The 20,073-nt window shown below is 34.8% G+C and overlaps 3 protein-coding genes across 3 annotated transcripts; all 3 read left to right on the top strand.

Moving 5' to 3' along the window:
- Nucleotides 1-1,982: 1,982 nt before the first annotated feature.
- Nucleotides 1,983-10,689, top strand: LOC131596559 (cysteine-rich receptor-like protein kinase 44). The gene is made up of 7 exons (XM_058869243.1): nt 1,983-2,970; nt 3,546-3,659; nt 3,758-3,897; nt 3,981-4,191; nt 4,283-4,520; nt 4,630-4,780; nt 9,922-10,689. The coding sequence occupies exons 1-7, from the start codon at nt 2,139-2,141 to the stop codon at nt 10,240-10,242; spliced, it is 2,007 nt and encodes a 668-aa protein (XP_058725226.1). The 5' UTR covers nt 1,983-2,138; the 3' UTR covers nt 10,243-10,689.
- Nucleotides 10,690-11,764: 1,075 nt separating this feature from the next.
- Nucleotides 11,765-12,657, top strand: LOC131596562 (cysteine-rich receptor-like protein kinase 26). The gene has a single exon (XM_058869246.1). The coding sequence runs from the start codon at nt 11,765-11,767 to the stop codon at nt 12,590-12,592; it is 828 nt and encodes a 275-aa protein (XP_058725229.1). The 3' UTR covers nt 12,593-12,657.
- Nucleotides 12,658-16,148: 3,491 nt separating this feature from the next.
- LOC131596560 (cysteine-rich receptor-like protein kinase 44) lies at nt 16,149-19,688 on the top strand. Its single transcript, XM_058869244.1, has 7 exons — nt 16,149-17,071; nt 17,647-17,760; nt 17,859-17,998; nt 18,082-18,292; nt 18,384-18,621; nt 18,733-18,883; nt 19,031-19,688. Exons 1-7 carry the CDS (start codon nt 16,240-16,242, stop codon nt 19,349-19,351), a joined length of 2,007 nt encoding a protein of 668 aa, XP_058725227.1. The 5' UTR covers nt 16,149-16,239; the 3' UTR covers nt 19,352-19,688.
- Nucleotides 19,689-20,073: the final 385 nt, after the last annotated feature.

Raw genomic sequence — 20,073 nt, 5'->3', positions numbered from 1 at the left:
TTTGGGGATCCAGATGAACTTATTATCTTTAGCACCACTTTGCATTAAGCACATTAAAATTCTGACGAAAATTGGGCAGAGTACTGACTGTTTTTGGGTAAAATCCTTATCACGACGCCTTGGAATTAACCATCAAGGGCTTTCGAGGAAATACCTGCACACACAAACATACAACGATCCAATTCCAGACAGAATAACAGACAAAATAACAACAGCATAACGTCAGCATAACAGGGTCCAGAGGTACTAAGTCCAACAAGTCCAGGTCTCCAAAATGCTCGGGATAGTAACCAATAGTCCATAGGACCTTAAGTGTTTTTTAGATTTGAATTGTTTATCAATGTTTTAGCACAAAAATATAGTATGGTCCAAATGGACAAAAAGAAAATAACGGAAATAAAACATCCAAATGGACAAAGAGAAAATAGCGGACACTAAAACAAAGCGTCCAAATGGACAAAGAGAAAATAGAGGAAACATAAACATGATGAATGATAAAATAAAGCATAAAGCGAGAAATATAAAGGATATTATAATAAAGTGCGAAAATTAAAGTTAATTGTCAAATGTTAAAGATGACCATCTTGAAACTTGTCAAGTATATCATCAAAGTGTTAGTCATAAAGATCAATGATGAGTGAAGGATGTTCTCGGATTTAAATTTAATGGAAGCTTATCAGAAGCTTGATAAAATCACAGCGACTACACGACAAACTTCCATAAGTCTTAAATCAACCGCATACAATTCTCTTCCATATTGGATCTTTTTATTCGGGACACAAAATGTTGCGCTATGTTAAGCAGACCGCCAAGTGATTTATGTAGAAATCACCCTACAACGAGGCCGGTCAACAATTTATGTGCTAATGCATGTGAGAGAAGTGATATATAGATCACTCTCCGAAAGTAATACCGCACGAAAAGAAAATAGGTAGTGATCTCGTCTTTATCAAGAATCCATAAGAATTCTCAAGATATTAAAGACTTTCATCGATCAAAAGAAAAAATAAGAAGAACAAGAAAAAAAATACATAAAAATAAAATCACTCACACTATCATTAATATCATTCATCTAATATTATGGATTTGGTTCTTTCAAGCCTATCAACATCCTAGATCCAATGATATTAAGGAAGTAGAGGAAGAAGAGATACAAAAAACAATTTTAAAAGGCAAAAAAACACAAATATGTCAGCAAGCAATCAATTGCTCTAATGGTGAAATCGATTGCTCCTTCTTCAGTTTTCAAAATCTCCGCAGTTTTTCAATTGTGCAATCGATTGAATGAAGAGAGCAATCGATTGCACTAGGCAATTTTTCCAAAAAAAAAAAAAAACAGCAAACAAAGGGAGAAAACTTGTTTAAGCATAAAACCAAACACCTTGTAATCTTGTATCAACTTGAGCACGAAAATACATCAAAGAAGCAAGCAAATATCATCATTGTAGCACCAAAGGTGCATCACACACAAACAACAAAGGATCACATCTTGGAATATGGAATGGATCAAGAGAATTACCACTTCTTTCACAAACTTTGAGTCTACTTGAAGAACACAACCACAAATGCTTTGATCTTCCACAATTGATGATGAACAACAAAAGAAAAGAGTGAAATGATGAAGGTTTGGTTCAAAATTAGTAGGATTCAAGGTGAATCTTACTAATTTTATGGAAATGAACTTTGAGTGAGAGGTTTGGAAAGGACGAGGAGAGAAAAGGCAAGAGTTTCTTTGGCTTTCAAAGCTTATTGAATGAAGAGGTGAATGCCTCTATTTATAGGATTTAGGCTTGGGATTAGTGGTGGTTTGGAGTTAGGCTTGGTAAATGAATTTGGAGGCAAAATTATGATCCAATGGTTCATATGTCATCAAATGAGGGTACATGATAAGATCGATCAAAATGATGCTGCTTGTGCAATCTAGAACATTCACCCCACACATGAAAGTGGTGACACACTCCTCAAAAGCTGAAAATTGCCTTCACTTTTCAAAATTTATAAACTAGCCAATAACAATGAGATATAATTTATTTGAAACCAACCAATAACAAAGATGGTTAACAAGATCAACTTCCCTTTCCTTTGATGAACACTATTATTAATATAGAAACTCAAAATTTCTATCCAAAAACTTCAACATGGCTTCTATTTCCTTTCATTATTCTCTCTTTCTCCTAATAATAACCATTTTCTCATCATCAAAACTAGCCAACGCAGCAAACAACACACAGAATTTCCACTACTTCTGTGATTTCAACAATAGAGGTAACTTCACAAACAACAGCACTTACCAAACAAACCTCAAAACACTTTTATCAACTCTAACTTCCAACACACAAATCAACTACGGTTTCTACAATTTCTCAAACGGCCAAAACACTAACAAAGTTAACGCAATTGCTCTCTGCAGAGGCGATGTTAAAAACCAAAACGACTGCCTCAGTTGCCTAAAAGCTTCAAGCAACAATCTCACACAGCTTTGTCCAAACCAGAAAGAAGCAATTGGTTGGTACGAAGATGAAAAATGCATGCTGCGTTATTCAGATCGATCCATATTTCGGTTATTGGAAACGGGACCTGCTTATTATGCAAACAACCTGGCTAACGCAACTGATTTGAGTGTGTTCAATGAAACTGTCCGCGACCTGCTGGATAATTTGACTCAGAGAGCTTCGTCGGGTGATTCTAGTTTGAAGTTTGCTGCTGATAGTGCACGCGGTCCTAATGATCAAACTATATATGGTCTTGTTCAGTGTACGCCTGATTTGTCTGAATCAGATTGTAGTTCTTGTTTGGTTCAGTCTGTTGCGCGTATACCTATTGATTGTTGTAAAGATAAGATTGGTGGAAGAGTCGTTAGGCCTAGCTGTAACATGAGATTTGAAACCAATTTTCCATTCTATGATCTTACAGCAACGCCGCCACCACCTCTTTCCACCACCAATAACACTTCCTCGCCTCCTCCACCAGGTACTTGTTATTATGTTTATTAAATTCTTAGATTTTTTTTTTTATCAGTGATCGTAATCGCTAGAAACTCAAACACAAAACTCTGACCGAGAGTTTAAACTCTGGTGTTGATGTTCAACTCAGTAATATTGGCTTTTGTCTCTTGATTGCGTATAAAGTGATAGATTTTTATATAATTTAGTAATTATTTATCATATTTATATAATTGATAAATTAAATTTGAGAAATAACAATAATTGTGATGGATTATTCAAAAGTTGTGTTATGGTCAACCACGTACCCAGTTGCAACATTGTTGTCAATTACTAGTAACTAATACGATAAGGACAAAACAAAACCATACATACATTTGTTGGTGATGTCTCCAATCAAAATATAATGCTTATTCTATTTTTTCAACGTCACTTGTTAATAAAGTAACACAACAAAAACAGAAAATTATAATATGATCGAAACTTCAAAACCAAAGAAAAAAATACAATCATTGTCAAATAGCAATTAGAAAAAATAACATTATCTGAAAGTTGAATCATTCTATTGGATGCAATGCAATGTCTCATGTTTGGTGTGTGCAGGAAAAAGCAAAACTACCACAATCATTGCCATTGTAGTATCAGTTGTTGCTATTATGGTGCTCATTTTAATCTTCATCTATTTAAGAGTAAGGAAGCGAAGTAAAAAGTTTAGAAGTAAGTTGAAGTATTCATTTAATAATGAATCTAATTGTAAATGTTGGTCACATATCACATGAAAACTTTAATAATTTAACTTGTACTTGTGTGTCTAGTTCAAGAAGAAGAAGAAGATGATGATGAAATTGAAATTTCGGAGTCATTGCAATTCAAGTTAGATACAATAAGAGATGCAACAAATGACTTTTGTGATGAAAATAAACTTGGACAAGGTGGATTTGGAACTGTCTACAGAGTAAGATACCACTATATTGAATATCAAGTAATGCTTAGACATTTGTTCACAACTTAGTATTTGTGACCTGTATATATTTTCAGGGTACACTCCCCAATGGACAAGAGATTGGTGTCAAGAGGTTGTCAAAGGATTCTGGCCAAGGAGATTTAGAATTTAAGAATGAAGTTGTTTTAGTGGCTAAGCTTCAACACCGAAATTTAGTCAGACTACTCGGTTTCTGTATAGAAGGAAGAGAAAGACTGCTTGTATATGAATTTGTTCCCAATAAGAGTCTTGATTACTTCATTTTTGGTAGGTTTGTTTCTATTCCGTTAGTTTTGATTAAAGACAGCTTAAATACATGGTTTTGAGGTTCATATCTCTTTTGTATGTTTCTATATAGATGAAACCAAGAGAGCGTGTTTAAATTGGGAAAGGAGGTATAAAATCATTGCAGGTATTGCTCGAGGAATTCTTTACCTTCACGAGGATTCTCGTCTACGCATTATCCATCGTGATCTCAAAGCAAGCAATATTCTCTTAGACGGAGAGATGAATCCAAAGATAGCAGATTTTGGTATGGCTAGACTGTTTGCAGTGGACCAAACTCAAGAGAATACAAATAGAATCGTGGGAACCTAGTAAGTATATATTTAAAAGAAGTATCGATTGTTTTAACATCATTAACCCAAGATGCAAGACTGTGAAATATTTTGTTTACTTTGGAATAATTCTCTGTATTGTTTGTAGTGGATATATGGCACCCGAGTATGCAATGCATGGACAGTTTTCAGTGAAGTCAGACGTATTCAGTTTTGGCGTATTGATTCTTGAGATTATAAGTGGCCACAAAAATAGTGGCGTTCGTCATGGGGATACTAATGAGTATCTTCTAAGCTTTGTAAGCATTCTTTCATTTTTTTCCTTGATATCTTCCTTGTCAAGCTAAGTATAGAATTAGTGTTGGTGCACAATGAATAAAGATGGTGACAAAGAGAATAATAGAATAACGGCGCAAAAGAGATGAGAGAATAAATGTTGTATTCTTCTATTAATGATAGCTATTACAAGGCTATTTATAAGAAAAGAAAATCTTGCCACATAAGCCCTAAAACAGTAAACTTAGTGAACAAGTCTAAGGTACAAACAGTACAGTACTACAAAAATACTAAAGTACCCTTACTACTAAACAGCTAAGCTAATGGGACCCAGATAACGTCTTCTGGTCAATACTATCTTCTGAGTAACCATCAGAAGATCAGTCCATCTTCTGAATATTGAATTACTCTTCAATACCATCCCTTAATTCATATTCTTCAATCAAAACTGACAAAGCCAATTCCATCCCTCAAGAGCAGAAATTGATCCGTCTTGACCGCCTTCGTCAGAACATCTGCCACTTGCTTCTGAGTGCTACAGTGCACAACTTCTAATGTTCCATTCTGGACTTGGCTTCTCAAGAAATGATACTTAGTCTCAATATGCTTGCTTCTTCCGTGTAACACCGGATTCTTGGCAAGATTGATTGCAGACTTGTTATCAATCATCAGCTTCAGAGGCTTCTTCACCCTAATCTTCAGGTCTTCTAATATATTCAGAAGCCACACAACTTGACATGCAGCTACAGCGCCTGCGATGTACTCAGCTTCACAGGTTGATAGAGCAACAACAGGTTGCTTCTTGGAACTCCAAGAGATAGGGCCTCCCAGAAACATGAACAAATATCCAGAAGTACTCCTTCTATCAACTCTGTCTCCACACCAATCAGAATCAGAATAACTCAATAACTCTGATTCTTCCTTTCTCCCAAAAGGAAACAATATGCCAAACTTCAGAGTTCCCTTGACATATCTCAAGACTCTGACAGCAGCTTGGTAATGGGACCACTTAGGTTTACTCATGAACCTACTAACCAATCCAACTGCATAGCATATATCAGGCCTGGTATTACACAAATACCTTAGAGAACCAACCAGCTGTTTGAATATCGTAGCATCAACATCTTCACCTTCAGAATCAGAGTCCAACTTCTGATTCACTTCTGACGGTGTAACAGCAGCTTTGCAATTCTCCAACTTGAATTTCTTCAGAAGTTCTAACTCATATTTCAACTGATGCAGAATGATACCATCTTCTGAGTAATAAATCTCCATCCCTAGAAAATATGACATTTTCCCAAGGTCTGTAATCTCAAACTCATTCATTAGCACCTTCTTGAACTTCATCAGATCTTCTGGACAACTCCCCGTAAGCAATATGTCATCAACATAAAGACACAACAGAATCATATTGCATCCAGAATGTTGCACATAAACTCCATATTCCATCTCACACTTCTGAAACCCTTGCTTCTTGAAAAATGAATCAATTTTCAAATTCCAAGCTCTGGGCGCTTGCTTCAATCCATACAGAGCTTTGTGTAATTTGTACACCATCCCTTCCTTATTCTTTTTTACAAAGCCAGGGGGTTGTGACACGTATACCTCCTCTTGTAATGGACCGTTCAGAAATGCAGACTTTACACCCAGATGCATCAAGGACCAACCTCTGTTCGCAGCTAACGCAATCACCAGTCTGATTGTTTCATGTCTAGCTACAGGAGCAAACACCTCAAAGTAATCTAGTCCAGGTTTCTGAAGAAAACCTCTAGCCACTAGCCTTGCTTTGTGTTTACCAACTGATCCATCTGGCTTTAACTTTACTTTGAAAACCCATCTGACGCTGATGGCTTTCTTCTTCTTTGGAAGTTCTGTCAGCTTCCAAGTTTTGTTTCTTTCTATAGCCTCAAGTTCTTCTTTCATGGCATTCAGCCATACCTTCTTCTTGAGCGCTTCTTCTATACTCACTGGTTCAGAATCTACTAACATGGCGCACTGAATGACCTCTCCTTCTGAGTCAACTTCTGTGTCTTGCAACATGTCAAAATCTGCAAACCTTCTTGGTATAGTTCTGACTCTTTGTGGTCGCTGAGCTACTTCAGAGTCAGCTACTCCAGAGTCACCACCTCCATGATCATCTCCAGAAGCTTGTCCTCCAGACCCTATGTCTTCAGAGTTTTCCCTTCCAGAATCATGACTACCACCAGACTCTGGATCATCATCAGAATCTGGATCAGAATCAGGTTCTCCATCTGACTCATCTTCAGAAGATGCTTCATCTTCTGACTCGTCTTCAGAAGATTCTTCATCTTCTGACTCTAACTTTTCTTCAAAAGTTATCTCTACATCAGAAGTTGGTTGAGACTTTCTCCAATCCCAAACTTCAGATTCCTTCACAATGACGTCTCTGCTGACTTCAACTTTGTTAGTCTCTGGAAAATAGAGCTTGTATGCACCTGTACTGTGGTACCCCACTAATAACATCACTTTGCTTCTATCATCCAGCTTCTTCCTTCTAGCTTCTGGAACGTGTTTGTAACACACAGAACCAAAAACCTTCAGATGACTAACACTCTGTTTCTCTTTAGTCCACTTCTCTAAAGGAACAATTTCCTTCAGCCTCTTCGTTGGACACCTGTTGAGCACATATGCTGCAGTAGCAACAGCTTCTCCCCATAGATTATGAGGAAGCTTCTTCTCTTTAAGCATACTTCTCGTCATATCAAGCAAAGTACGGTTTCTACGTTCAGCAAGACCATTGTGTTGAGGAGTATAAGGAGCAGTAACTTCATGCTCAATTCCATTATCATCACAGAACTTCTGGAATTCTGTAGAGTTATACTCGCCTCCACCATCCGTTCTGAGAATCTTTATCTTCTGACCACTCTGCTTCTCAGCCTTCACCTTGAACTTCTGGAATTCTGTAAACACCTCATTCTTAAACTTAATGAGAGTTACCCACGCCATTCTTGTGAACTCATCCACAAAAGACACAAAATACCTATTTCCTCCAAGTGAAGGTTCTGGAAATGGTCCACACACATCAGAGTGCACTACTCCCAGAGCATGCTTTGCTCTTGGAGCAACTTCTGATACAAATGGCAATCTGGGTTGTTTGCCTTTCATGCATACCTCACATGACTTCTCAGGATTTACAATCTTAGGAATGCCACGTACGAGCTTCTTAGAACTTAGATGCCCCAGACTTCTATAGTTCAAGTGCCCCAACCTCTTGTGCCACAGCTTACTATCACCTTCTGAGCCTTCAGCACTCAGACACTCTGTTTCAGCTGTTTCTACATTCACCTTGAATGTTCTGTTGATTCCCTGTTCAGATTGCATAATCAACTTCTGATTGGAATCATACAACTTCAAGAGGTTGTTCTTCATAACAACTGAGAAACCTTTCTCAATGAGCTGACCCACACTCATCAGATTGCTTCTGATTCCAGGAACATACCAAACATCCTTGATCAGAACAGTCTTTCCATTCTTCACTTTGGCTTTGACATTTCCCATACCTTCTGCATATAGGTACTTATCATCAGCACATCTGATCTTTGTCCTCCTTTCAGAGTCAAAGTCTATCAGCCATTGTTTGTTTCCAGTCAAGTGATTTGAACACCCAGTGTCCATATACCACCATTCTGACGAACATCTTTTGTCCGACTCTGAAGCCATCAATAGCACAGGTTCATCATCTGATCCTCCTCTGGCTATATTTGCTTCTTCTGATCTCCTTCCTTTGTTTGCCAAACAGTCTCTAGCAAAATGGTCAAACTGTTTGCAACAGTAACATTGAACTTTCTTCTTATCCTTTCCCTTCTGATATCTCTTCTCATCAGAAGTTGAGGCTTCCTTCTGGAATCTATCACCACGTCTATGCTTCTGGTCCTTCTTGACAAAAGAAGCCTTCAGAGCTTGCTCAACTTCTCTCTCAGAAGTTCTCTCAGTCAGACACAACTCTTGTGCTTCTAAACTGCTTTGCAACTCTTCTATTCTCATGGTTTCCAGATCTTTAGAATGTTCAATGGATACAACAATATAATCAAATTAAGGAGTAAGTGACCTCAATATCTTCTCTATGATTACTTGTTCAGAAAGAGTTTCTCCACAAGCCTTCATCTCATTAGTGATCACAATCACTCTAGAGATATACTCAGAGACTTTCTCATCGTTCTTCATGTTGAGATTCTCATATTGCTTTCTCAGGGATTGAAGCTTCACCTTCTTCACTGATACGTCACCACCGTAACACCTGACCAGTATATCCCACGCCTCCTTTGACGTTATAGAATCAGCAATCTTCTCAAACACATTCACATCCACACACTGATGGATGAAGAACAACGCCTTTTGGTCTCTCTTCTTCGTCTCTCTCTGCGCTTCTCTTTGTTCTTCCGTTGCATCCGCTGCAACCGGAATATATCCTCCAGTGACAAGATCTAGAACATCTTGAGCACCAAATAATACACGCATTTGAATCATCCATCTATTCCAGTTTTTACCATCAAGAACTGGAAGTTTGGTATTCAAGTTGCTTCCACTCATCTTTAAACTTGTGCAGACAAAAACAGATTTCACTCACACTCACACAGTGTTTCCCAACCCACAAACAATCAAGAAAAATGTGATTCAACACAACTTTGTTTCCCAGAAACAAAATCAATCACACAGTCACACAAACTCACGTTCACTCGTGTTTCTCTGTGTTTGGAACCAGAGCTCTAGATACCAATTGTTGGTGCACAATGAATAAAGATGGTGATAAAGAGAATAATAGAATAACGGCGCAAAAGAGATGAGAGAATAAATGTTGTATTCTTCTATTAATGATAGCTATTACAAGGCTATTTGTAAGAAAAGAAAATCTTGCCACATAAGCCCTAAAACAGTAAACTTAGTGAACAAGTCTAAGGTACAAACAGTACAGTACTACAAAAATACCAAAGTACCCTTACTACTAAACAACTAAGCTAATGGGACCCAGATAACATCTTCTGGTCAATACTATCTTCTGAGTAACCATCAGAAGATCAGTCCATTTTCTGAATATTGAATTACTCTTCAATAATTAGAAGATTATGTGTTACTAGTACATTACATTACTCTAGAAATGAATTCTAACTTATAGTACATTTTTCATTTGAAAAAATTCTTGTAGGTATGGAGAAACTGGCGAGACGGGTCACCAACAAATATTATAGATCCCACAATAATCAATGATTCAGTAAATGAAGTATTGAGATGCATCCACATTGGGTTACTTTGTGTTCAAGAAAATGCTACTAGCAGACCAACTATGGCTTCTGTAGTCCTAATGCTTAATAGCCATTCTCTCAGTCTATCAAGACCTTCAGAACCTGCATTTTATGTAGGTAGTGGAGCTGTAGACTTTCAAGATATAATGATGCAATCATCCGAGCATAACTCAGGTCAGGAATCCATAAATAAGGTTTCGATTACAGAGCTATATCCTCGCTAGATTTTGATTGTGTATAGAGTATAGTCATAATATACTCAGCCAAGATATGGTATACATGAATTAAGAACATATTTAAGTGGTTGTTTGGAGAGTAGTTTAGAAGATGTTGTTTGATAAAAAAGGAAAGTAGGTTTTCTTGTCAATAAGTAGTTTGTGTGTATCTATTAGATCAGTACTTTGTTTGAAGAATGTCTTAAGACAGAAGATTATGCTACTATGAAGTCTTTTTGTACTTTCTTTTTTGGTGAGCCTTTAGGAAACTATATGTAAAAGTATTATTCATCTGAACGGAACTAGTAACATTCTAAGATGAAAAGTCAACATGACCAAGACAAACAGGTTTAGTAATCATAAGTGTTTGACTATACTATCAGCAAAGAAGCCTTGGAATTTAATCACAATTTTAAAACTAAAATCTCTTTTTGTTGGATTTTAAATTTTTTAAAGTTTGAAGGAAATTTGGATTTTGAGTGTTTAAAAATATAAAAATTAAATATTCATTATAAATTATATTTTAATTTAAATATTTAAATAATTCATATCAGACTCAATAATTAAAATATCTAAAATATATAGGATTATTTAAAACTAGTAATTTCAATAATAGTCATTAAAAGTAGAGCGGACAAAACGGAATAGTTCATAAAGTCCTACAGAAGTTAAAAGAGAACATTATCATTTTATAGAAGTGCTATTCGAGTGTTGAAACACATAATTGCAAGTAAAGGAATGTACTTTTCTAAGTTTCGGATAAAACCACCAATAGAATTATTGATATACACTGAGAAGTTTGGAAAAGTCGAGAGCAACAACGGGTGCCCAATAATCCATAACCACAAGAGAGATAACACATCTCCATCCAAAATCTTAAAACATTAGGTATATGAGTCATCTCTATAGTAAATTCAGCATTCCACCCATTTTTAGTAGGACTTAACCATCACACTTGTACCCAACATTCTTCTCTAGAGTGAGTCTCCCATATCCGTATAATATTATCCAACACAAGATCCAGCGCGCACTTCCGCATCAATAGAGAACCATAGTTCTTTTTCTTTCTATCTTGCATGAAAAAAATGGTCAACTCTTTTTCTTTATTTTTTTTTTTAATTTTTATTCAAACAAGAGACTAACTTATCTCTTTAAAAATTATTTAAATTTTATGGTGGAATTTAACTAACAAACTTAATACCACATAGATTAACCTGTCAATAGTTTAAAAAGGATTCAATAATTCAGAGGATTAGATCTGGTTTAATTTTATAAGAACTTAAATAATTCTTTTTTATGATTAATCTAAATTCTGCATTTTTGTGAATGACAAAAATGAGTTTTTCTTTATGATAAAATATAATATAAACTAACTAATAACTAACATCTTTTACAAGATCAATTTCCTACGCTTATGCAAGTCCTTCAAGTCTTCAACTAACAATATTTATATAGAAGCTCAAAATTTCTATTCAACTTCAACTAACAATATTTATATAGAAGCTCAAAATTTCTATTCAAAAACTTCAACATGGCTTTCATTTCCTTTCATTATTCTCTCTTTCTCCTAATAATAACCATTTTCTCATCATCAAAACTAGCCAACGCAGCAAACACCATACAGAATTTCCACTACTTCTGTGATTTTAACAACAGAGGCAACTACACAGACAACAGCATCTACCACACAAACCTCAAAACCCTTCTATCAACTCTCACTTCCAATACACAAATCAACTACGGTTTCTACAATTCCTCAAACGGCGAAAACACAAACAAAGCATACGCTATTGGTCTCTGCAGAGGCGATGTTAAGCAAAACGAGTGTCTTAACTGCCTCAAGGCTTCAAGCAACAATCTCACACAGCTTTGTCCGAACAGAAAAGAAGCAATTGGTTGGTACGAAGATGAGAAATGCATGTTGCGTTATTCAGATCGATCCATATTTCGATTCTTGGAAATAGGACCTGCTTATTATGCAAACAACATGAATAATGCAACTGATTTGAGTGTGTTCAATGAAGCTCTCCGCAATTTGCTAGATAATTTGACTCGGAGAGCTTCATCGGGTGATTCTAGATTGAAGTATGCTGCTGATAGTACCCTCGGTCCTAATTATCAAACTATATATGGTTTGGTTCAGTGTACGCCTGATTTGTCTGAATCAGATTGTAATTCGTGTTTGGTTCAGTCTATTGCGCGTATACCGATTGATTGTTGTAAAGACAAGATTGGTGGAAGAGTTGTTCGGCCTAGTTGTAACATGAGATTTGAAACCAATTTCCCATTCTATGATCCTACAGCGACGCCACCACCACCTCCCCCTCCTGAACCAGGTACTTGTTATTATGCTCATTAAATTTTATTAACTTAGTATTTGTTATTGAGATCGTGGCTTTAAATTGAGAGTGTTGCGTTTGCGGTTGTTACGATGTATATTGCGGATGTGCAACATGAATTTTGAATGAAAAGATTTTGAAATACACGGTTAAAAACACTTAATGCCAAATTTTGTTGAACTAAATTGAGTTTTGGGTTCTAAAATTTGAATTTTGACTAAAAAAACTTAAGAAACCTAGACCAATTTGTCAAATGCGGTTGCTATTGTGGATGGTTTCAAATCACACTACAATGACAGTCTATTGTGATTGAAAAGATTACTGCATTAACAATATTACAAACACAATAATATTTGCGGACTGCAATTTAAAATCATAATTAAAATGTTAAAATGATAGATTTATTTATCTATCGATGAAAATAGTTGCAATCACTAGAAATTGACACACAACAATAAAAGTTAGAGTCTAAACCCTATTGTTGATGTTTGTCTGATGACTAAATTAGTAGATTTTTATATAATTAAACAATTATTTATCATATTTATATAATTGATAAATAAAATTGAGACATAATAATAAATTGTGATGAAATATTCAAAAGTTGTGTTATGGACTATGGTCAACCATGTATCATAACTTTATTTATTCAAACAAGTTGCAACATTGTTGACCATTATTACTAGTAACTACTAATACGATAAGGACAGAACTTAGACACCGTACATACATTTGTTGGCGATGTCTCCAATCATAATATGATGCTTATACTATTTTTTTTCAACGTCATATTTGGTTTGTGCAGGAAAAAGCAAAACTACCACAATCATCGCCATTGTAGTATCAGTTGTTGCTATTATGGTGCTAATTTTAATCTTCATCTATTTAAGAGTAAGGGAGCAAAGTCAAAGAGTTAGAAATACGTTGGTTGAAGGATTCCTTTGTGATTACACAACGAATCTAATTGTAAATGTTGGTGACACATCACATAATGTTATGAACAATAATAAATAGACGTAGGTGTTCATTTATCCAACTTTTTATATTTTTTTAATTCATATGAGTTAATTTTCTAATATTTATGTATTTTTTAAATTAATGGTTGTTTATTGGTCATGTACTATAAATATGGTTGTTTAATGCTAAATGGACTTGAAGATGATAATATAAGATTACGTTCTCTCTTCTCTTTCTCTCATTATCTCTCCTTCATCTTTATATTATTTTTGTTAATTTCATAACACGTTATCAGCACGAGACCTTACAATGCAAGTAATGATATATCCAGGTTCTACTCTCAATATGTTTGAACCGATATAATATAGTTCATGATCTTGTTACTATTTTCTTATTGTAAATATGTTTATTTTTTTATATATATTTTGTAGAAAAATTTATTTACCTTGTACAATCAAATTCATAACTTCTGACCGAAAAATCATTTTAAAGTGAACCATATTCCAAAAGTTTCATCTTGAGTATGTTGGGGTCGACAATTGATTTTTTGAGGAAGATCTCCGAATTCGCAATTTACCTGAAGTTTTACAGTGAAAAAGTGTGATGAATCGCTGTTTTCTGGACGATCAAAAATTCATAACTCTTGCACCGTTTATCAGGTATGGCTGAAATTTTAACACAAATTCCATCGCGACGTCCCCGACATTTCGTATGTTGGGACCTAAGGCCAATTCTGCACCATGAATTCCAGAATATTGCAAAAGCATCATGATTTAACTGTCAAAATCGAGTTTCCGGCACTGTTCGACAAGATTCAAAATTGCGTAACTTCTTCAATTTTTAATGTATCCATTTATCTTCAGGCCTCGAGTTCATATTTTGATCGGAAGATCGAGTTTTGTTGCGTTCTTTGAGCGGTACGCACGGAAATTTTGCACTGTTAAGTTTTCCGCCTCAAATGACCAAATGAATTTCTCGTTGTTCAAACCCGCATAACGTCTTCACCATTTATCGGATTGAGTCTGTTCCGGCGGCAATAGTTTACAAATTTTGTCATCTTCGATTTGTCGTTGGTCCTGATTTCGACTTTTGCACCGAAACACGTTTCCTAAAAAACAGAGCTCAAAATGCGTTTTGGCGCACTTTTTGAATTTTAAATTTGGGAGACCTTTAAATAGTTTTTCCCGCACTCTTTCATTCATTCACACTCATTTTTCATTTTCTACTCTCCCTCTTCACAAACACATTCTCTATTCTCTCTTTTCACTCTCTTGAATCAAATTCATAATTTCCTCTAGAATATAACAACAATTTCATATCAATTTCTCAAGAACAAAATTCACAAAAACGCATCAAAGCTTCAAATCTCCTCTTCTTTTTCTGATCAACCACCACCTTTACTCATCGCGGCCAGCATTGCTCCCTCCGGTCTCATCCCCGCCGAACAACCCTCCGTTTCCGCCAGCAACTGGTCGCGATCCCAAGCCTCCTCTACCGCGCGACGGAGGTTTCTTCTTCTGCCCCTCCGCTCGTGATTCTGGTGTTGCATCTTCTCTCCAATCGCAAATCCTTGTCGCGATCGTCTCGTTTCGGTTCAAGCTTCCATCGATTTCGGTAATGGCTTTAGACTCTTGAATGTTTGATGTTAATTGTTGTTAATGTGAATTGATAATGATGCTGGAAATTTGTTTGAGTTGTTGTATGTTGTGAATTGATGTTCATAATTGATGCAAGTTGTTGTTAAGCATTATTGAGATTTAATTGTTGTTGAATAAATTGTCGTTGTTCATGAGTTAAGGACAAAATTAGTGATAATTGAATTGTTATTTGTTAATTGACGATGATATTGATTGTTGTTGATTGTTGAGAATATATCAAAGTTGTGGAGTTTTTGCGATGAACATTTGTGGTTAAAAGTGGAATTAAAGTGTTGATGATTTTGGAAATTATTTGTTGTTGTTGAACATGGAATTAAGTTGAGTTGTTGATTCATGAGAATTAAAGTGTTGATGTAAGTTGATGATGATGGATTTTACATGATAATAATAAATGCTTGTTGTTGCAATGAATTGTTGAGAGCTAATCAAGCCACTTGAATATAGTTGATTGAGGGCCACTTTGTATAATTTAACTTTTTAAACAAGTTTAATAAAAATAAAGTTTATTTCTAAATATTGTTTATAATAATGCGTTTTGTGCATTCTATTTTCATAGCTTTACATTAAACTTGAAAATAAACAATATACACATTCGATATAATTTTGTAATATCAAATAAAAAATTGATCAATTAACACACACAAAAAGTTAATTATATAATTATTTTTATTTTTGCAATTTTTTATTATTTTGAGTCGATTTATATCATTTAGATTTCAACATTTAACTAGAATGGTCTTAAACTTTCAACTTCACAATTCTTTAACAATTATTATTTGTCACATCAGCTACTTTACTAAGAAAAAATATATAATATTTGAATTAAGATATACAATGATATGTAACAATTGCTTATTTTATTTGACTTTAAAATCAATATATGTTTAATAAAATGTCAAAATTTAGAAACTAACCAATAACAATGGTATATACTATATAATTTATTTGAAACCAACCAATAACAAAGATGGTTAACAAGATCAACTTCCCTTTCCTTTGATGAACACTCTTATTAATATAGAAACTCAAAATTTCTATCCAAAAACTTCAACATGGCTTCTATTTCCTTTCATTATTCTCTCTTTCTCCTAATAATAACCATTTTCTCATCATCAAAACTAGCCAACGCAGCAAACAACACACAGAATTTCCACTACTTCTGTGATTTCAACAATAGAGGTAACTTCACAAACAACAGCACTTACCAAACAAACCTCAAAACACTTTTATCAACTCTAACTTCCAACACACAAATCAACTACGGTTTCTACAATTTCTCAAACGGCCAAAACACTAACAAAGTAAACGCAATTGCTCTCTGCAGAGGCGATGTTAAAAGCCAAAACGACTGTCTCCGTTGCCTCAAATCTTCAAGCAACAATCTCACACAGCTTTGTCCAAACCAGAAAGAAGCAATTGGTTGGTACGAAGACGAAAAATGCATGCTGCGTTATTCAGATCGATCCATATTTCGGTTATTGGAAACTGGACCTGCTTATTATGCAAACAACCTAGCTAACGCAACTGATTTGAGAGTTTTCAATGAAACTGTCCGCGACCTGCTGGATAATTTGACTCAGAGAGCTTCGTCGGGTGATTCTAGTTTGAAGTTTGCTGCTGATAGTGCACGCGGTCCTAATGATCAAACTATATATGGTCTTGTTCAGTGTACGCCTGATTTGTCTGAATCAGATTGTAGTTCTTGTTTGGTTCAGTCTGTTGCGCGTATACCTATTGATTGTTGTAAAGATAAGATTGGTGGAAGAGTCGTTAGGCCTAGCTGTAACATGAGATTTGAAACCAATTTTCCATTCTATGATCTTACAGCAACGCCGCCACCACCTCTTTCCACCACCAATAACACTTCCTCGCCTCCTCCACCAGGTACTTGTTATTATGTTTATTAAATTCTTATATTTTTTTTTTATCAGTGATCGTAATCGCTAGAAACTCAAACACAAAACTCTGACCGAGAGTTTAAACTCTGGTGTTGATGTTCAACTCAGTAATATTGGCTTTTGTCTCTTGAGTTGCGTATAAAGTGATAGATTTTTATATAATTTAGTAATTATTTATCATATTTATATAATAGATGAATTAAATTTGAGAAATAACAATAATTGTGATGGATTATTCAAAAGTTGTGTTATGGTCAACCACGTACCCAGTTGCAACATTGTTGTCAATTACTAGTAACTAATACGATAAGGACAAAACAAAACCATACATACATTTGTTGGTGATGTCTCCAATCAAAATATAATGCTTATTCTATTTTTTCAACGTCACTTGTTAATAAAGTAACACAACAAAAACAGAAAATTATAATATGATCGAAACTTCAAAACCAAAGAAAAAAATACAATCGTTGTCAAATAGCAATTAGAAAAAATAACATTATCTGAAAGTTGAATCATTCTATTGGATGCAATGCAATGTCTCATGTTTGGTGTGTGCAGGAAAAAGCAAAACTACCACAATCATTGCCATTGTAGTATCAGTTGTTGCTATTATGGTGCTCATTTTAATCTTCATCTATTTAAGAGTAAGGAAGCGAAGTAAAAAGTTTAGAAGTAAGTTGAAGTATTCATTTAATAATGAATCTAATTGTAAATGTTGGTCACATATCACATGAAAACTTTAATAATTTAACTTGTTCTTGTGTGTCTAGTTCAAGAAGAAGAAGAAGATGATGATGAAATTGAAATTTCGGAGTCATTGCAATTCAAGTTAGATACAATAAGAGATGCAACAAATGACTTTTGTGATGAAAATAAACTTGGACAAGGTGGATTTGGAACTGTCTACAGAGTAAGATACCACTATATTGAATATCAAGTAATGCTTAGACATTTGTTCACAACTTAGTATTTGTGACCTGTATATATTTTCAGGGTACACTCCCCAATGGACAAGAGATTGGTGTCAAGAGGTTGTCAAAGGATTCTGGCCAAGGAGATTTAGAATTTAAGAATGAAGTTGTTTTAGTGGCTAAGCTTCAACACCGAAATTTAGTCAGACTACTCGGTTTCTGTATAGAAGGAAGAGAAAGACTGCTTGTATATGAATTTGTTCCCAATAAGAGTCTTGATTACTTCATTTTTGGTAGGTTTGTTTCTATTCCGTTAGTTTTGATTAAAGACAGCTTAAATACATGGTTTTGAGGTTCATATCTCTTTTGTATGTTTCTATATAGATGAAACCAAGAGAGCGTGTTTAAATTGGGAAAGGAGGTATAAAATCATTGCAGGTATTGCTCGAGGAATTCTTTACCTTCACGAGGATTCTCGTCTACGCATTATCCATCGTGATCTCAAAGCAAGCAATATTCTCTTAGACGGAGAGATGAATCCAAAGATAGCAGATTTTGGTATGGCTAGACTGTTTGCAGTGGACCAAACTCAAGAGAATACAAATAGAATCGTGGGAACCTAGTAAGTATATATATTTAAAAGAACTATTGATTGATTTGATATCATTAACCGAAGATGCAAGACTTTGAAATATTTCATTTGATCGGGAATAATTATCCGTATTGCTTGTAGTGGATATATGGCACCTGAGTATGCAATGCATGGACAGTTCTCTGTGAAGTCAGACGTATTCAGTTTTGGCGTATTGATTCTTGAGATTATAAGTGGTCACAAAAATAGTGGTGTTCGTCGTGGGGATACTAATGAGTATCTTCTAAGCTTTGTAAGAAGTCTTTTCATTTATTCCCTTGATATCTTCCTTGTCAATCTAAGCATGGAACTAGAAGATTATGTGTTACTAGTACATTACATTACTCTAGAAGTGAATTCTAATTTATAGTACATTTTTCATTTGAAAAAATTCTTGTAGGTATGGAGAAGTTGGCGAGACGGGTCACCAACAAATATTATAGATCCCACAATAATCAATGATTCAGTAAATGAAGTATTGAGATGCATCCACATTGGGTTACTTTGTGTTCAAGAAAATGCATCTAGCAGACCAACTATGGCTTCTGTAGTACTAATGCTTAATAGTCATTCTCTCAGTCTACCAAGACCTTCAGAACCAGCATTTTATGTAGGTAGTGGAGCTGTAGACTTTCAAAATATAATGATGCAATCATCGGAGTATAACTCAGGTCAGGAATCGATAAATCAGGTTTCGATTACAGAGCCATATCCTCGCTAGATTTTGATTGTGTATAGAGTATAGTCATAATATACTCAGCCAAGATATGGTATACATGAATTAAGAACATATTTAAGTGGTTGTTTGGAGAGTAGTTTAGTTTAGAAGATGTTGTTTGATCAAAAAGGAAAGTAGGTTTTCTTGTCAATAAGTAGTTTGTGTGTATCTATTAGATCAGTACTTTGTTTGAAGAAAGTCTTAAGACAGAACATTATGCTATGTCATGTGTGTAAATAATGTTGAGAAGATTAATACTATTAAGTCTTTTTGTACTTTCTTTCTTGGTGAGTCTTTAGGAAAGAGACTATATGTAAAAGTATTATTCATCTGAACGGAACTAAGATGAAAAGTCAACATGACCAAGACCAACAGGTTTAATAATTGTCAGTATTTGACTATACTATCAGCAAAGAATAGAAGAGGAGTAGAACGGACAAAACGGAATAGTTCATAAAGTCCTGTCCGCCCGGCCTAAAATATTAAAGGTTTGGGCTTCCAAATTAGAGTCTATATATTTATGAATTTTTGTAGTTCAATTATAAAAAGTGATATCTATTAGGGATAGTTTTTATAAGCTGGGGTAGCTCATTAGATCCGCATAATTATAAACTTTAAAAGAATTATATTAATTATTATATTGTGTTACTACAAAATATTTAGGGTTTATTAGTCGATAATATTTATTTTCTTAATTTTATTTCTTAGTTTAGTTAAAATTTATT

This window comes from Vicia villosa, linkage group LG4 (genome assembly GCF_029867415.1).
Source record: "Vicia villosa cultivar HV-30 ecotype Madison, WI linkage group LG4, Vvil1.0, whole genome shotgun sequence".
Taxonomy (NCBI): Eukaryota; Viridiplantae; Streptophyta; class Magnoliopsida; order Fabales; family Fabaceae; genus Vicia; species Vicia villosa.
The sequence above is the reverse complement of the archived record's forward strand: the minus strand, read 5'-3'. Positions and strand labels throughout refer to the sequence as shown.